The 20112-nt window shown below is 37.8% G+C and overlaps 1 protein-coding gene across 15 annotated transcripts in view; it reads left to right on the top strand.

Annotated features, from left to right (window-relative positions):
* The window catches only part of LOC123745766 (ATP-binding cassette sub-family C member 3), a 58189-nt gene continuing 38077 nt past the window's right edge, over nucleotides 1-20112 (top strand). For 6 of the 15 annotated variants that reach the window (XR_011225738.1, XR_006771407.2, XR_011225740.1 and 3 more), the window contains exons 1-12: nucleotides 178-474; nucleotides 2558-2669; nucleotides 8014-8190; nucleotides 8880-8999; nucleotides 9936-10073; nucleotides 10425-10550; nucleotides 11511-11683; nucleotides 13282-13515; nucleotides 15185-15362; nucleotides 15499-15667; nucleotides 18389-18540; nucleotides 19766-19903. Coding sequence is in view for 5 of the 15 variants with exons in the window: in XM_069317662.1 (XP_069173763.1) it covers nucleotides 2601-2669; nucleotides 8014-8190; nucleotides 8880-8999; nucleotides 9936-10073; nucleotides 10425-10550; nucleotides 11511-11683; nucleotides 13282-13515; nucleotides 15185-15362; nucleotides 15499-15667; nucleotides 18389-18540; nucleotides 19766-19903 (1674 nt within the window). In the remaining 10 variants the exon portion in view is untranslated. Of the gene's footprint in view, nucleotides 475-2557; nucleotides 2670-5812; nucleotides 7379-8013; nucleotides 8191-8879; nucleotides 9000-9935; nucleotides 10074-10424; nucleotides 10551-11510; nucleotides 11684-13281; nucleotides 13516-15184; nucleotides 15363-15498; nucleotides 15668-18388; nucleotides 18541-19765; nucleotides 19908-20112 lie in introns of those variants that run through there. The other 9 variants (XR_006771410.2, XM_069317662.1, XM_045726653.2 and 6 more) reach the window with 6 other exon arrangements.

Here is a 20112-nt window from a genome sequence, read left to right as displayed (position 1 = left end):
GGATAAAATCATCCAATTTGTCCAGTATGTCATGTTTAGTTGTAACGTTGTTAGTTCTACGGTCCTCAGCCGTTCCTTGTATGAGGTTGACTTACTTGTGAATGGGAGATAGGGAAGTGTAGTTATCAGCCCTCACCGTGTAAGCTTTGTTTTGTTATCAGCATTGTATATTATGTGGCATAGTCTGCATCTGCCGTCAGTAGAGGTCCCTCTGACAAGCAAAGATTGCGTCATGTGGTGGTAAACTGGTGGGAATTAATGTGGCGCCACAGCCCAACCTAGCGTCATCCTGGTGCAGCAAAATTTGTTGGAGTGGTGGTTGAGGCTACGCTGTGACGGCCTATAGTGAGACCTTCCTCATACACGCATACAAGCTGCAGTAGTATAGAGGTGTGGGTGTGTGCTGGTATAATCGTGAGGCGTGAGGGAAATACCAGCTGGCGGTGGACAGTCCGTCTCCACCAGGTTGTGTAGGTACGTGAATCTTTATTGTGCCGTTCAGTATATCTCGCAGCTAGTCTCTTGTGTTTCTTAAGTGGTTACTCGCACATATTGCACTTACCAGTGACACTCGCCGAGCGAGTACCAATTATTGTCGTGTTTTATCGATGTCACGATACATCGTGACATCGATGCAAGTCTAAAGTATATACACAAGCTTCTTGTCCCCGAGTCCAACCACTTTGGGTGGACAGTAGAGCGACGGTCTCGCTTTATGCAGGCCGGCGTTCAATCCCCGACCGTCCAAGTGGTTGGGCACCATTCCTTCCCCCCGTCCCATCCCAAATTCTTATTCTGACCCCTTCCCAGTGCTATATGGTCATAATGGCTTGACGCTTTCCCCTGATAATTCTCTCTTTTTGTCCCCGACAAAACGAATGAAATAAAATTATAATAATAATAATTTTATTTACATGAAGTATATTTGAAACATGATACTGCGGAGCATTCGTAGGTACAGATGGTAGATTATATAAAGCCACATAATATAAGTTTAGTGGATAAGGTAAGGTAATTATGAGGAAAAAGCACTAAGCAAGTACGACTATACAGCATTTGGAAGGCATATGAAGACCTATGCCCTACCTCCTAAGGTTTCCCAAACGAAATTGTCGTGCTAAAGTGCCCTAGCCTAACCTGTCAGAGGACCCAAAACAGAAAACAGTTTTCTGCCAATTTCGCGACCCGCTACCATTTTCTAGTACAGCGAATTTTGGCCTTAGGTAGAGTATGTCAAAATGCGATGTTCTATAAGGAGGACGGGTTGAAAGAATATCGTACAAGGAGCCTATGCTACACTTTCCAATGCCAGAATTGCTTTAAAATACATGGATGGTGAAATAATACAAAAAGATGTTCACGACGTTTGTTAGACCAAAGCTGGAAAATGCAGCGGTTGTATGGTGCCCATATCTTAAGCACATCAACAAACTGGAAAAGGTGCAAAGACACGCTATTAAGTGGCTCCCAGAACTGAAGGACTAGAGCTACGAGGAGAGGTTAGAGGCATTAAATATGCCAAAACTAGATGATAGAAGAAAAGAGGCGATATGATCACTACGTACAGAATAGTAACGGGAATTGATAAAATTGAAAGGGAAGAATTCCTGAGACCTGGAACTTTAACAACAAGGTCATAGATGTAAACTAACTTGTAAACAAAAATAAAACCAAAAAGTACCTAATTTCATCTTCATAGTTTCCTACCGTGCATTAAACTTGCGCTGTATGTAGTGCTACCCAATCCCTCTATATATGTACCTAAGCCATATAACTTTACCATTGTAATCATTGCTATCATCTTATATCATGGTTGTTATATTGAATGCATATTTTACTGTATTATACCTTGAAATAATCCTCAAATTATGCTACAATGTACTTGTTGATAACCCTCAAATTTTATTTTTAATGTACCTAATATTCTTTGTCAAATTTTCTTTCAATGTACCTGATAACATTTTTTCAATTTTGCTAGAAATTACCTACTTAAAATTATCTGTTAGATTAAGGACCTGCCCGAAACGCTATGCGTATTAGTGGCTTTACAAGAATGTAAAAACATCAATGCTATGTTCTCTCATAAACCCAATGTACCTTCTTGTATATAAATAAATAAAATATATAAACATGACAGAGTACTGGGAAGACGGGGCAACTCGACCGATTACAATCTCACCAGAACTTCAATACTGTACAATCAACAGGATTTTTGCCATCCCACCTCACTAGACCTACTTCAACAATACAATTTGATTGTCACACTAGATCATATCAATAACTGATAACACACTTTGTTGGAAGCTATAAGATAAAACAAGAGAATTTCTCTACCCTTATTAAGTTGATGTGATGACTTATATTGAATTTTGTAACTAGCTCATCAAGATTGTAACTTGCTTAGCTAAATGAATTGTGGGGTTCAGTCCCTGAGCCCATTATGTGCCTCTGTAACCCTTTCCACTACCGCCCACAAGATGGGTATGGGGTGCATAATAAATGAACTAAACTAACCTTATTAAAACGATTTACATATATATATTTTATGGATTTTAAGATCACGGGAAGAAGCGAGAGTCGGAATCGAGTAGCAGCCTAGCATGATGGGTTCGCCAGGCGCACAAGCGACGGACATATTCTTCTCTGGTGTGTGCAATGGGCCATTGTGGGTAAGTGGTCGCCATGTTTTCCGGAAAATGGGAAGCTTTCAATTAGCCATCGGCAGTTTCTTCTTTAGTTTAATTAAGTTATTATGCCCCGAGCCTATTTCTATCCTGTGAGCGTTGGTGGAAAGATTATTTTCTAATTCCTTATGTCTCCAAAGTATATATATTTAATATATTCCAAAGTAAAGTATATTTCGTTTGCCCGAAACGCTATGCGTACTAGTGGCTTTAGGTATTGTATGTACTAGCTATTTCTATAAATCCAACATTATATTTGTAAATCAACTATGTATGTACTTTCCTGATTAAAATTTACTTTACTTTAGTACTACTTGACTATAAAATGGCTTTTTTCCCTCGAACTTCACTTTGACTTTAACATTAGACAGCTTAAGGAAGATGTCTTGAAGGCTAATTGAAGGCTGCCGACTGAGAACGAGACTTCAGAATTCGGCTCAAAAATCACGCTCACGAGTCAAATTTCGGACATTTCAGATATTTTAAAAACTGCAGGGGGGTTTGGGCAAAATATGACCCATCGCCGTTTTCAGTAATTGGCATATTTTCGGTATAAAAAGTCGTAATTTGAAAATGAAAATAGGTGCAGAGAGTCAGAATTCGGCTCAAAAATCACGCCCAGGAGTCAAATTTCGGACATTTCAGATATTTTGAAAACTGCAGGGGGGTTTGGGCAAAATATGACCCATCGCCGTTTTCAGTAATTGGCATATTTTCGGTATAAATAGTCGTAATTTTAAAATGAAAATAGGTGCAGAGAGTCAGAATTCGGCTCAAAAATCACGCTCAGGAGTAAAATTTCGGACATTTCAGATATTTTGAAAACTGCAGGGGGGTTTGGGCAAAATATGACCCATCGCCGTTTTCAGTAACAGGCATATTTTCGGTATAAAAAGTCGTAATTTGAAAATGAAAATAGGTGCAGAGAGTCAGAATTCGGCTCAAAAATCACGCTCAGGAGTCAAATTTCGGACATTTCAAATATTTTGAAAACTGCAGGGGGGTTTGGGCAAAATATGACCCATCGCCGTTTTCAGTAATTGGCATATTTTCGATATAAAAAGTCGTAATTTGAAAATGAAAAATAGGTGCAGAGAGTCAAAATTCAGGTCAAAAATCACGCTCAGGAGTTAAATTTCCGACATTTCAGATATTTTGAAAACTGCAGGGGGGTTTGGGCAAAATATGACCCATCGCCGTTTTCAGTAATTGGCATATTTTCGGTATAAAAAGTCGTAATTTGAAAATGAAAATAGGTGTAGAGAGTCAGAACAGGGTTGCCATATTGGGCTACAAGTAGCGAATTGGGCTACTTTTGAGATCCCCACGCTCCCAAATTTTTCATTTCGCTACTTGCGACTTTTTGGGCTAGTTTAAACGCAAGTTGGGCTACTTTGGGCTATTAATAGTAAGAAACTCAATGATGATTATTTATGCTTTAATAATATAATCTGTACAAATCACAGCCCAGTCCAACAGCCTGATTGACTAGACCACTTTCCGCAGGAGTGCCCTGGTCAGAGACCGGGCCCTGGGAATGTTGATCCTAGGAACTTTTGAAAGAAAAAGTAACCGCAAGGCAAGGTAATCCTCCCCAGGGGCAATAGATTTCCCAACCTTAATTGTTAATAATACTTCATCCCAAAAGCTACACCTGGTTCCACAGATCTTCATTAATTAGTGTAAAGCGGCCGTTTGATCAGTGGGGTTTTCTAACAACTCATTACCAAATAGCTTTTTCATCTTGTGATAAATATGTTGCAAGGCAACTATTTGCAATGTACGCTGATCCCTCCAATAAGCTATATTTCACATGTCTCATACCAATCCTAAATGATTTTGAAAGGATGAATTTACTTTATCAAAAGATGAAGCAGATCAGTATAGCCTTCACACTGTCTTAGAAAACTTCACTCTTGGAATACTCAGAAGAATCTTTCGTCCTCATCATGCAAAGCTTCATGTTAATTTGGACTACAATTCTATGTATCTGCCCCTGGAGAAAGTTGACTTTGGTTACGAATTTTCTACATTTTCTACTACACTACAACATGTGATGACTTATATTGAATTTTGTAACTAGCTCATCAAGATTGTAACTTGCTTAGCTAAATGAATTGTGGGGTTCAGTCCCTGAGCCCATTATGTGCCTCTGTAACCCTTTCCACTACCGCCCACAAGATGGGTATGGGGTGCATAATAAATGAACTAAACTAACTACAACTGGCCACTAACAGACAAACCAATTTTACAACCCATGAAAAGTTTCAAAATGTTCAAAAAAGATGCGATAATTTTTTAATGAAAGCTTGCAAATAGCTTCTTTCTCGTATTCTAAGTAATGTTGAAACTATAAAAAAAGGTGAAAAATCTGCCTTAGCTTACATGGCCACCATTTTCGGAACTTCCGTTAGTATTAGCTGACCAATCTAAACTTTGTGAAATTGAAAGTCAGTGGCGCCTACTGTTAACCATTGACTAGTCCAACATTTGTAAGGGACAAATTCAGACATCTGAATCGTCATTTTAGACCAAGACAATAACTGTCAAGAACACTGCTGGCGATCCCATACTGATTGACCTCGCTGAGTTTGTGTTGAAAATATACAGCTTGCCAATCAGTAATGCCCTGGTTGAACGGATATTTTCCAGAGTAACGTCTGTGAAAACTAAACTGAGAAATCTTGAATGGGAATGGGACTTAAGCTTTTGACATCAGTCTTGAGAATCAAAACATATCTTGAAGAAAATGTAACTTGTTGCTCGTCATTTGAACCACTCATGTCAATATTTAAATATGAGTCTGCAATATACAAGAACGAGGTTGTGGATGCAGATCAAGATCTTGGTAATCTTCAACTGTAAAGACATGGAAGGACTTCACACCTATTAAGCTTCAAACAGTAAATATTGGTACGTTATCCTATTATCATATTGGTTAAATATATATATATGTAGAGATAATGTTAATAAACAATTAAAATCGTTTAATGTACTCTATATATCATAATAGATTACTTTGAAACCCATATCAGTCACTAAACAAAAAATTGGGCTACTCTTATTACAAATTCGCTACTTTGAGACCGTCAGCTCGCTACTTTTACCAATTTGGATCTGGCAACCCTGAACGAGGTCTGGCAGTCGCTGTACCTGGAGCTGTGCGGACGCCTGATTTGTGCTTGTCTAGGGGTGGTCGCCGTTAAATATTTTATTTTCCTGCCTGTTGGGTTATGTTTTGTCTTAAGGCACCTTCATTCACGTGCCCGGATGGTTGCCATGTCTATATCGCCACGGGGTCACAGGCGCTGTTGACAAATTTTCTTGCTTGTTCGTCGGGAATTGAGCAGGGGTCCGCCATGCCATGAAGGCTCCTCTGTTCTGCTCTGTTACCCCTATTAGGGGGTCCGTCTAATTACCACAAGCTACCACAAGCTACACAAGCTTCAGAAAGCTTCCTGGCAATACGTTAGTAATGAATAAATATGATAGGTTAGGCTGACCTAACCTAACCTATCCAATCCTAACCTAACCTAACCTAACCTAACCTAACCTAACTTAACCAAACCTAACCTAACCTAACCGATGCTTGGATCGTCGACTTGATTTGGCGTCACCAGCATTTTATTTTCGCCTAATTTCTTTACAAAAAGATACTTTTTCAGATTAAAATTATGTTTTTTCGTGTTGTACATTCAGCACCAACATTATAATGAGTCTCCGTGGTGTAGTGGTAAGACACTCGCCTGGCGTTCCGCGAGCGCTATGTCATGGGTTCGTATCCTGGCCGGGGAGGATTTACTGGGCGCAATTCCTTAACTGTAGCCTCTGTTTAACGCAACAGTAAAATGTGTACTTGGATGAAAAAACGATTCTTCGCGGCAGGGGATCGTATTCCAGGGACCATAGGATTAAGGACGTGCCCGAAACGCTACGCGTACTAGTGGCTGTACAAGAATGTAACAACTCTTGTATATATCTCAAAAAAAAAAAAAAAAAAAAAAAAAAATGAGTAAATATATCATATTTATTCATTACTAACGTATTGCCAGGAAGCTTTCTGAAGTTTGTGTAGCTTGTGGTAATTAGACGGACCGCCTATTAGGGGGCAACAACCCCTGCCTTTCACTGCCGGGATTGTTACCCTGTGAATGGCGGGTATAGGGTATTTATCTATATCTTCATGACCGGGTATCAAATGGGTATGACCGGGTATCAAATGGGCGGGTATAGGGTATTTATCTATATCTATATTTATCTTTATCTATAGGGTATTTATCTTTATCTAAAAAAAAAAAAAAAAAAAAAAAAAAAAAAAAAAAAAAAAATTGAAATTGAAATAAGTTTATTGAGGTAAAATACACACAAAGTGATGAGGTAGCGCAAGATATTTTCACCCCGTTAGTATAGGGTATTCGGGTCGTGCCAGGTAGTTAGCTCTGCTAGGCAGTTTTCTTCTGCAGGCCGTTTTATTGATTCATTCGAATTAGATTCCTCTAGTTACATCGTCGCCCTAAAATCACCAGGAGCAACCATAATAACTTGTATCCCTATATAGCTGGGACCCCGGGCAGGACAGAAATGGACGGGTGCAATCATCGGGAGCATAAACTGCTGTACATGCAAACTGCATGTACCATCACGAAGAAATGGATGAACATGTTTCGTTTCCCTTGATGCCTCTCTTCACCTAGGTACGGGGGAGTTGGGCAACTGTTGCATCCAGAGGCAAATCTATTGTTAATCTGTAGGGGCTTCCTAGTCCTAATAATGGTTATTATATATATATTATAGATGTCCCAATGAACCAGCTATCATTGTATCCAGAACATTTTCCCATCATTATTTTCCTTCATTGTTGAACCAAACTTATAAATAAATAAATATATAAATAAATGGGCATTATACTGTAATGACAATCACAATGAAGAGGTAAATTTTGTGTATACAGTATTTGATTAATTATGAAGAATTTCCTTATATTGTTTTATATTACCAGACAGTATCAGACTAAGCATAGTTATAGATTCATGAGGATATTATATGAATTATATGTGATTTATCTGGCTTGCAGGAAAATAGTTTGAATAACCATGTCCTACACCACATTTACTCCCCATTTTAAGGTGTTATCTACATAATTTTATCTTGTTACATACACATATACACACCACACAAATGTTTTTTACTTCAAATTTAAGTACCCCCATGCAGCTTCCCCCTGTTTGTTGAAACAAACTTACCTCTGGCATGTGAGGACTGAATCAATTCAGGTAGGTTGGTTTAAACAGACCTCCAGGACCCCTTCTTGAAATTATATTTCCTGCAGAATGTGAGTGCCGCGTGGGAGAGTCGGGTGCCAGAGTTTGGGAGTTGTGTCGAACGCACAGTGCTGGTGTGGACTCCCTGCCTTCTGCTGTGGGTCAGCACCATCCTATACCTACCCTTCCTCAAAAGAAGACCTCTGGACCCTCTGCCATGGACAGCTCTCATCTACACCAAGTTGGTGAGGACACTGTTCATCAACAACAGCAGTATGATTTGTTCTTATGTATAATATAAATGAACTCTTTCTGTTAAATGTATTAGATTATCAGACTTAAACTACTGTATTTAATTCACATCCTGCAGTCGCACCATCCCGCAGTTGCACCATCTTATAATCATGCCCCACACAGTCACTCCCTCCTACAGTCATACCATCAGTCACTCCAACCCACAGCCACACCATCTCGATTAAGGAACACCCTTTAACAAGTCACTCTATCAATCATGCCACGAGTCACACTGTACTGTACTATAATTACATCACCTTACAGTCATTCATGTTGCCCTGTAATGACACTACTCCAGTCACACCATCCTACAGATTAACACACATGTCACCCCATGATGGTAATACCTCAGTTACTCATGCTACCCTACAGTCACTCATGTCACCCTACAATTATACCACCATACAGTCATTCATACCACCCAACAGGCACTCATGCCACCCTTTAATCCTACATGCCACTCTTCAGTCATTCATGCCACCCAACAGGCACTCAAGCCAACCTAGAATCCTGGATGACACCCAACAGTCACTTATACCACCTAATAGTCAGTCCATGCCACCCTACTCTGACACCACCCCACAGTCATGCCATATAGAATGGTATTGCCACATAGTTCAACTGTTCATCTTTCCTGTAGATGGTGTCAGTGTTGATGCTGGTGACAGCAGGAGTGGAAGTTGTCTGGGCATGGGTGGAGGAGACCATAGTCGTGCCCCCAGCAGACTATCTGGCCTCTGTTGTTCTCCTTCTAACGCAGGTACAGTGTGTGGACCCCAGACCCTTCCTCGTAGATTTGATTGAGTAAGGAACATTTCAAAAGGAAATGTTAAAACAGTGTAGATCTATCATATTATAAAGAATTGTGCATGTCAAGGAAGATTCAGCAATTTCTGGATATAATTTAAGTTTGTCCATCTGTCTCTGCCTTTCTTTCTATTCTTCTTGTGTTCAATTCATAACTTTTTTCTACCTAAAGTATATATATGTTCAGTGTAATGTTTCCGTCTATACCTCTCCATGTTTAAACAGTTATTTCCCTCTAGCTAATCATGTTAGTACAGTGTTTCTCTCTAGCTATTCATGAAAAAATCATATGACAGTAAATTGAGAAGGATTGTTTAAACATGTATGAAGTTAGCAGAGTTTTGTTTAATTCTTTCTATCTAGGAATTGGTGCAGATGTAAAAATTAATGGTGTTAAGAGTACATTAAATGCTGTGATATTATGCAGGTGTATGACAGGGTCGTGTGATGTCACTCTCTTTACTCTATATATTAATGGGTGGGGAGCCATAAGTAATAATAATTATAATTGATTTATGCAAGAGTATATGCATATGATACTTGAACAGTGGAGAATTTAAATTTAAGTACAGTAAATAAAAACTGTAGCAGATTTTTTCATGTCTAGATTATTTCCATTAGTATATCCATATCGATATATTATAACCATATTTACATAATTTGTATAAAAATCAGATGATGACTAATTAAGTTTGGTTCATTAATTATGCACCCAATTGCAGCACCCAAAATCAACATATGATGATAATTGCATTACCCCAGGGATCAACATATGACTATAGCCAAACTTTAAAGGTTAAGGTGACAAACAAAAATTTTATGTCTGTAATATATCTCTTCTCAAAACATCTTTATACACTCGTGTTCTCTACTAAATCTTTTACCCAAGGTAATTCATCTAACACTTGTGTTAGTGGGGAGGAGGCGCAGTGAACGGAATAGCATTGTTCTGTGGCTGTTTTGGTTATTGATGGTGCTGTGTGGACTACCCCAACTCTACACCACAATTAGTTCCGTCTTGCATGGGGTAGGTCACCATTATCGTCATCACTATAATGAGATGTCGGCTTTATCATCATTCTCATCGGCTATAACAGCACTACTACAACCACCATAATTATCACTACTGTCACCACCATTACCATCACAGTTACAACTACTGTATTGTCATCACTATTACCATAATCACGTGATAATTGGTGTTGGCATTTGTCAACAGCTCTATTGCCATTATTGAAATTAAATACTTTAAACAAAATATTATGATAGATTCAGTACTGTATTATTGGAACCTTCACTGAATATTTTTCTCTTGCACACAGTACCTAATTAGTACTGTAATTCGGCTATTGCACTTAACGGCTTGTTTATTCATCAGAACCGCAAAGTACCGGCCACATTGATAGTTACGTTCATGGTTCAGTATCTCAGCAGTATGGTACTTTTCATCACCAACTGCATTTGTGATGCCCCATCCAAACTTCAGAAGATGGCCATGACAGAGGTAAGTTTTTAAAAATTAAGAACGCTGAAAATATAATTTAGTTAATTTTACCTGGGGGACACCATCAATATATTGGCCTCAATGGGGACAGGAAGCTGGTGGCTTGTCAGGGGGGTCTCCCTATACTTTGATAATTTTTTGCAACTGGATTTTGAACTGCAGTAATGTCTTGGAAGTTATGGCTTCAGCAGGTAGGCAGTTCCATGGGTTTATAGCACTGTGGGTGAAAAAGCATCTTCTGTTTTGTGACATTCTGACTTTTTGAACTTGTAGCTGCTGCTCTGTGAGGAGGGAGGGAGGGAGAGGTGTAAAATTAAAATATATGCAATAATGAAAATAAACAGATCCTTCCCTACTTCTTTATTTACAGTACATGTGCAGTATGTTAAACTGGAAATACAGAACACATGTAAATTCTAAAGATACACTTCAAACAAGAGAGGGAACACTCAATGACCAGCACAATTATTTTGAATTGGTGGGACTGTAACAAGCGTATTTGCCAGTCTTCCTATTACAGTATTTGGAGTTCATATAGATTTCTTTGTAAGGCTATATGGCAAAAAGAGGATTGGCCCCAAGATGAAACCTATCAGTACCCCTCATCAGTAGCCCTTCTCCAGGAAGATTTACTTCCATTTAGGACAACCCTTTGCTTTCTTAGTTTTAATCAATGTTTTATCCATTCTAATATTCTACCATTTTTTCCTGCATAACTTAAAATAATACGTTACATTGTTTAAAGGTTTGATGTAGGCAGTACTAAACAAGAAGTTAGCTAACATGTATATTAAAAAAATGACATGTGTGTATAAAATTTATATATATATATATATATAATATATATATATATATGTATAATATATATATATATAATATATATATATATATATATATATATATATAATATTTATATAATATTTATATACAGTAATATATTTTATTTCTTCTTTGCTTCAGAAACCCAGTCCAGAGTTGAATGCCTCAATTGTAAGTCGGCTCTTCTTCTTTTGGTCTGGTCCCCTTATTTGGGCTGGGTGGCAGCAACCACTCACCTTCCAGGACTTGTGGGATGTGGTATCTGAAAACTCTGCAATACGCGTCTATCGCTCTTGGCTGCACTCTACAGACAGGTAAAATTGTAGACCTAACACTATCTCCATTAAACCCTGTCATAGGCTAAAAAAAAATGCTCACATTGGATTAAAACTCTAATTAATACAATGTAAGCTACATATTGTAGTGTTAATTACCTTGGTTTCCTTACGCAATACTGTAGTGTTAATTACCATGGTTTCCTTCCAGCAATACACGTCACGTCTGTTGATGTGTATTGCTGTCATTATGGGGATCAAGCTTCAACTACTGGTTCTGCCTATCAACTAATCAACATATGTGATGCTTTTCCAACCCCCATTGTAAGCAGTTCTCTCATTATTTTCACCTGCACTCTTGAGACCAAAATTTGAATATGCAGCAGTTGTATGGTGTCCATATCTCAAGCAGCACATCAGTAAACTGGAAAAGGTGCAAAGGCTTGCTATGAAATGGCTTTTGAAACTCATAAACAAGAGCTACGAAGAGAGGCTAGAGGTGTTAAATATGCCAAAACTAGAAAATAGAAGGAAAAGAGGCAATGTGATTACTACATATAGTAGTATGCATCCATCAGTCTCGGGAGACTAGAGTTGTGCTCTGGTGTCGGCCTGGTCTAGATTGGCCGACATTAGAGGTTTGGAGTGGCCTCACCAGGGCACAAAGCCAGGGTAGGTTGTTTCGGGGGGAGAAGCTGTTATCCAGGCAGCAGGTCCCCCCTCTCCACGGTGCTGAAAGTCTCCAATGGAAAGGCATATGCCAATACGATTGGTTCCAGCGCCGTCGCAGGAACTGAGAGTTCCAGGGTTGACCTCGAAGTTAGTGAAAAAAGGCACAGGGACCTCCAGCCCCAGAGACCGCCGTGGACGTGGCCAGAGAAGAACCATATCAAGGGTATGAACGAGCCCAACCTCCTGAAGCAGAGCCTGGGTCGCACGACCCTCGGGAGGTGGACGTCCCGGTCCCGCACCTACGGGTTGCAGACAAAGATCGTCACAGCCCTCTTTCACCAGAGGCCGGCCTCCTTCAAGACCAAGAAGAAGGAAGAGTGATAAATATTAAATACAACAATTGGTATTATAATAATTATTATATACTACATATGATTACTATATAATCATATAGTAATATGATTACTAAAATTGTAAAAGGAATCTACAACTAGGGAGTACCACCATCCCACTATCCAACCCAACACCCCCTATACCCATCCAGATTTAACTCCCCAATTGTCCCTGATCTGAACACTTGCCTCCCATTATCAGTGCCCTCATAGAACAATTTAAGTATTGAATACTGTGTGAACATTAGAGGCCTTTGCCTTTTCAACCTCCTACCAATAAATACAAAAAATATTGCCAGAACAAAGGCCAAAGTTTTCAAGGACTTATGTAAGTTCTTGCAGATGGTGTCTGATCATCTGGGTTGCAATATTTTAGTAGGCTTGTGAGCTACTAACAGCAATTGTTACATGATTACGTTATCACTGCAGGGAAGCCGTGCCTCGTTCGGGGTTGTGAATATGAAAAATTGAAATTGGCCACAAATGCTGTTCTTATTTGTTATCTATTTATCAAAATGCGTAAGATATTCAGCTAAGGTAATGCTTCCACTTCAGTACATTGTTTAATTTCAGAGGAGGAAGAGGCGAAGGATCATGCAACTCTTATGAGAAGACAGAGCCCAAGATGGACATTACGAATTACATTGTAAAGAACAAGAGAAGTGTAACAATAATGGGGTCATGCCAGGCCACACAGGTGTCAATACTACGTGGGCTTTGGAACATGACCAAGTGGCCATTGTTCCTGTCAATGTTCCTCAATATAGTGTCGGTGGCATTTAACTTTGTCACACCCCAGCTCCTTAGGTGAGTATATACACTTTCTCCTTGGTAAAAGGATACCCTGCATTAAGTGTAATGAAATGCCTCTTTCTGGTGGGTCCTTCGTGCTTGCTTACCACCAACCTCCACCTAACTCAGTCCACACCAAGCCCTTGCTAGACATATTTCATAAGAAAAGCAACGTTCTGTGTCCACTTAAGGTAAATGAAAGCTTACTTACATTCATATTTTAAATACCATGTCATAAAAATGTTCAGATGGAGCTTTGAAAAATTAAAGCAAATAAATCCAAGAATCAATAACAGTAATCTTAAGTAAATACTATGTACCTCTATTGAGTGTGGGACTTGTCCTTCTTATTTTCACCCAAAAAAAATGGGTCAACATATATACTCCAAGCCTTACATAGAAAAGCTCCAAGGGGTAATTATAAAAAGACCTTCTTGAAGAGATGTTATGTTAACCTAGTTTATTAAAGATATTTTACTTAAGAATTGAGAATTATTACAAATTTCTTTTAATTTATAAAATAAACATATATATTGATCAGATATTAATTTTATGGGTACATTAATTTCTTTAAAGCAACCACTGGAAGGAATACCAGGTAGGAATTATAATTATTAATCACATTTAAAACCGAAAACAAGCATAAAACAGAATTACACAATTCAACAATAATTCCTCTTCATACACTAGGGAACACCACAAAAAACAACACTACAGTTATTGATCTTCTATACATTTGGGGTAATCCAAAATTAAATAATTGGATTAGACATAAAATATACTAGTTAAAATTTCCACTCCACAAACTATACGAAAGTGATACAATTTAATTCCTTTGGCATTTGCTCCACACTTTGTATATTCTACACAAACATTACAATTTTGTTTTAAACAAGACAGATAGAATACCTGGAGAGAAATGATATAATAAGACAGTATGGTTTTCAAACAGGAAGATGCTGTAATTACCAAATTGTAGTTTCAAGATGAGAGCTACGCTCATGGTGTCCCTCCAGCACACTGTCGTATAACACTTTGAAACCACTGACAGTTTTGGCCTCCACAACCTTCTAACTTGTTCCAATCCTCTATCACTCTGTATAAGTGAATTTTCTTATATATCTGGTAAATTTGTTTAGTTAACCTAAATCTATTATCTCTAGTTCTTGACGTTCCAGGTCTCAAGAATTCTTTCTAATCAATTTTGTCGATTCCCATTACTATTTTGTAGGTAGTGATCGTATCGCCTCTTTTTCCTTCTATATTCTACTTTTGGCATATTTAATGCCTCTTAACTTCTCATAGCTCTTGCCTGTCAGTTCCGGAAATACTTAATTAAATGGCACTGAGCTGAATGGCATTCAGTTGATTATTATACTATTGACTGAATTATGTGGTAAGCAATGAAAAAGTTTTTGTCACTGGCTAGTGGTGAGCCTTTGAACCTCAGGATTCCTGGGCTCCAGTTCAGTTTGCCCATGCAATAATTTAGCATTTACTTCTGCCAGTAGTAGGGATGATAAACCAAATAAAAATAAATAACACAAATAATATAATGGACAGTACTGTATACAGTATATCTTTTCCTTGTAAAATGCAAAAAAAAAAAAAAAACACTAATCCCATTCTCCCAAGCTTTCAAAATATTTTCATTCACATTCCCTGTTTATTTCTCTTCTTACAGTCTCTTGATTGGCTTCGTCACTGACCAGAAAGAGGCAGCATGGCATGGTTACTTGTATGCAGTGGCACTCTTTTTCACCTGCGAGCTTGCATCTCTCATTAGGAACATGTGTTTCAACATTGCTACCATTCTCACAGTCAGGGTTAGGTCAGCACTCATGTGCACTGTCTACGTCAAGGTAAGCATCTGTCTCGGTGATAAGTCAACTGTTGTTAGTGGGATCAAAAGGGAGATGGTGGGGAAATGCTCTATGAACAAATCATGCCTCTACTGCACTGTCTATCCACTGTCTATCATCATTTTCCTCTCTCCAGGCACTTAAGCTATCTGGTTCAGCCCGAAGAGAGTCGACAGTGGGTCAGATTGTAAACTTGATGGCAGTGGATGCCCAAACCATCGGTGATACATGTCTTCATCTCTCCAGCCTCTTTGGGGCACCTATCTCCGTTCTTGTCTCCCTTGGATTCCTCTGGTCCAAACTTGGTTAGTAATCACTAATTTGAAGCTCCATTAGAATTGATGTGGATAACTTCAATAAACAAATAACTGAAGAAATGCAAGAAAATTTTAAATGCAAGATAGATCTAAACATTTTTCTAGGTAGAGATGTAAGATACACCGGAGGAAATTTAATACACATAACCATCACATAACATCACATAAATGTGTCCCATTTATAGATGGGACACACTAAAAAAAAATATATACTGTAGAACAATTGGATGGGAAAAACAGCATTTACATTTTCCCAGACCACATGGTTAAACAAGAAGAAAGTTACAAGTAATTGAGTCGTACTAAAAGATTTAATTACTGTAACTTCAAAACTCAAACTCAAAGCAAAAGATACGGAGAGGTCAGGTGATCAAGATACAGGAGTAGGAAAAAAGTATGAAGTGCTTTACACTGCAAGTCAGAACGAACACCAAAAGAACATTATAACAGAATAATAAGCGTGCAAAATGCAATATATGAGGATGAGGGAAGACATTTAATGTGATATAAAGGGAGAACTTTATATAAGGTAAGGGAGGAAAGTAATGTATATTATAATATAGAGAGGGTATTTAATCATAATTAATCTTGTAGACCAAACCACATACTAGAAAGTGAAGGGACGACAACATATCGATCCGTCCTGGACCATTCTCAAGTCGATTCACAATAGACTTGAGAATGGTCCAAGACGGACCGAAACGTCGTCGTCCCTTCACTTTCTAGTGTGTGGTTTGGTCAACATATTTCATCCACGTTATTTTAACTCCTCATCTGCACTAATCTTCTAATCGAAGAGACAAATAAAAACACTAATACTGTACCTACAATGCACTATTAAGTGGGTTAAATATACATAATAATATGCACAAGTAGAAGAATATATTTTCAGTTAATCTGTGAAATGATTTGAAACAAATTTTAAACAAGCAATTTCATTTATAGTATAGCAAACATAAGAAATGGATCAAAACAGTATAGTTAATCAATTATCACTTATGATTTATGGCAAAACAGACTACTTTGGGCTCTTATGTAGCACAGATTATACACCGCTGATCTCTTTGTTCCTCAGAGTGGAGAGACTCAACTATATATACTGTGCAGTTACAGGCTCCCGTCCTGTGACTGCACTTAGATAATTACACTTAAGTAATTACATACACTTCCCATACATAGCTCAAAAGAGGATTACATATAATTCGCAATACAGTGACGATCATTAAAATTGAAATATTTTAAAGTATTTAAATTACTGCATATAAAATGCCAGTCATTATAGAAAGCCCAATCTCTCAGCTCCATAGAAACATCACAAGTTTAAAATGTATCTACACAAATTACAAAAGTTTAATGAATAAATCGGACATTGTTCACATATATTGAGGTTGAGAGTCCTGACATAATTGATATCAGTGAAAAATAGGAACAAGAGGTAATAGAAAGGGAGATCCATCTCCCAGGATACCACATTCCATTCAGAAAAGTGAAGACAAGAGCATTAGGCATAACATTACTGTATACGTAAAGAGGACTGCAGCCGGTAATGAAGAATGAAATAACATGGATGCTTTGAATATGTATGATGTAATTAAATAGCTCCAAAAATGTATAATTCTATAAGAACAAATTATTAAAATTATTTATTATTATTACTTATTTATTTTATTATTATTTTTACAGTATTTTATTATTATTATTGGTGTATAGGCAAGGTGACAATTTTGATGATTGCCACTCGTTTTGAGGGTTAAAAAAAATTTCCTTAGCTGTCAAAGCTGCAGAAAAAGAGACGTGAAACCTCATCTTGCACTATCCTGAATAATCTTTGTTTCAAACTTGGAAGAGAAAAAAAAAAAAAAAAGAGCTCCAGGTCTAGCTGATAGAGCAATGGCCTGGGGCCAGATTTACGAAGCAGTTACGCAAGTACTCATGAACGTGTACATCTTTCCTCAATCTTTGATAGCTTTGGTTACACTTATTAAACAGTTTACAAGCATGAAAACTTGCCAATCAACTGTTGTTATTGTTATAAACAGCCTCCTGGTGCTTCCGAGCTCATTAACTGTTTAATAATTGTAAACAAAGCCGCCAATGATTGAGAAAAGATGTTCAGGTTCGTAAGTGTTTGCATAACTTCTTTGTGAATCTAGCCCCTGATACCTGGAGCATACTTGGAGAGGGTTCTGGGAGTTCTTGTACTCCCTGAGCCTGGCCTGAGGCCAGGCTCGACTTGTGATAGTCTGAATGTTCCACATCAGTCCCCTAAAAGATTTCTGTTTCTGTTAATTTGCCAATAAATGGGTACTTGGGAGTTGGTCAACTATTGTAGGTTGCTTCCTGGGGGGGATGTATGGCCAGTCATTGGCTAAGGTGACATTGGCTAATGTTTTGTAATATTGTTCATAACAAAAGAGAAGAGGCATTTATATTATTAATGTAACATGAGATATGCTATCAAAGATGATATTCATCAATTTTTTTAATTTAATCAAAATTTTTGTTTAATTAATGTGGATATTGATAGCCTATTCCTCCTCTTTATTTTTTCCATTTTCACTTGGACATGATGTACAGGTACAAGCTACACAGACCAAAGAAGACCCTGAAAGAGAGGCACAGAATGAAAACCAGATTGACAGGTACTGGGACAGTGAGAATAATATGCATAAACAGAAGGTTCCTAATCATTATATGTTGGTGTGACAGGTCCGTCAGTTCTAGCAGGTCTGGTCGTGCTGCTGCTTATCATCCCCATTAATAGTGTGATCGTCCAGAGGTCAAAGGAATTGCAGGCAAAAGCTATGACTTTCAAAGACAAGAGAGTCAAGATGGCCAGTGAGATCATTAATGGTATCAAGGTAAGATGGCCCGTGAGATCATCAATGGTATCAAGGTAAGATGGAAGATATTTCTTTTAAATCTAAATGGATATACAACTGTACTAGTTCTGTACTGATAAATGGGAGCTGCAGTAAAAAGAATGTCAACCAAATCCTGGGAATAGTCAAATGAACCTTTGATTTCAAAAATAAGAAAATAGTTATTCAACTGTGGAAATCTCCGGTAGGTTCCCAATTAGACTACTGTGTCTATGCATGAAGACCTCATCTTCAGAAAGCCATATCTGCTTTGGGGAAAGTTCAACACCGGGTGACAAAAATAATTCTAAAACTAAGCTGACTCTCATACCAGAAACTGTTGAGGGCCACAGGACTAGCAACACTGCAAACCAGATATTGAAATTTTTAAAATACTGAACAATTTAGAGGTATTAATCCAGACCACTTTTTTAAAAGTCAAATGTAACACATACAAGGAGCAACGGCATTAAGCTAACAAGCCAAAATATAGGACAGAAAACAGGAGCTACTTTTTCATGCATAGGATTACAGGAGATATTTTTCGCCCATAGGGTTATAAGTTCATGGAACCACCTACCTACCGAAGCTGTAAATGGCAAAACATTTCTGCAGGTCAAAATCTAGTGGGATAAAATCCTTAGGATAAATGGGAGACTTTTGACAATCCACTGGCTTCCTGCCCTCATTCAGGCCAGTAGAGATGGTGGTTTCATGATATTAAAACTTGAAGCCTAGAGGAATTGAGGCAGGAAATCCATAAGAAAGATTTGAATCCTTCAAAACTAATATGATAGTAATAATACTTTTTACTGTATTTAAAAAAGTTATTGTGGAGGAAGTTTCAACTTTATGCATAAACAGTATAGGGGTATTTAGGATGATTACTTTTTTGCAAAGATCCATGATATGAGAAGAATTTTTGCCATTTTTGTCATGTTTTTGTCTTATGACAAATCAAATGCTTATGTATAGAGTAGGTCACATACAAAGCAGTTGTTTATTTATATAATAAAATCCTAGGGAAATACTCTATTTTAAATTAGTGGACATACATTAATTAGTATTTTTTGGGATATGATTTCTTTATAGGTTTTAATGATTGCAGTGATATAAACTTAAAATATAGAACAGAAAAAGCAAGAAACTTTGTCCCAGTTTAGAAAATAGAGAGAGAGAGAGGATGACAGAAAACGATTCTTTCAACTCTGTGTTTCTTGTGCAGGTACTGAAGCTGTATGCGTGGGAGGCCTCATTTGCTGAAAAGGCTGAGGAGGTGAGGAATAAGGAGGTCTCGTTGCTTAAGAAGCTCGCTATATTGCAGACCTTCAACTCTTTCATCTTCAGTGTCACCCCATATATGGCAAGTATAGATTGTTTCATATGTATAGGTGAGAGAGTAAGATGTTATTGCCAGAAATCTAGTTTCAAAGGACACTGGTTAACCACAACACAATGAAGACATGCTTTTTGACAATGAAAACTGCCTTCTTAGCCACAAAACAATAAAGACAGCCTTCTTAGCCAAAATGAGAATGATAACTTTGTTCACCTCAGTGACATGCTAAACCA

This window comes from Procambarus clarkii, chromosome 88 (genome assembly GCF_040958095.1).
Source record: "Procambarus clarkii isolate CNS0578487 chromosome 88, FALCON_Pclarkii_2.0, whole genome shotgun sequence".
NCBI classification, from domain to species: Eukaryota; Metazoa; Arthropoda; class Malacostraca; order Decapoda; family Cambaridae; genus Procambarus; species Procambarus clarkii.
This window is presented reverse-complemented; position numbering and strand designations above follow the sequence as displayed.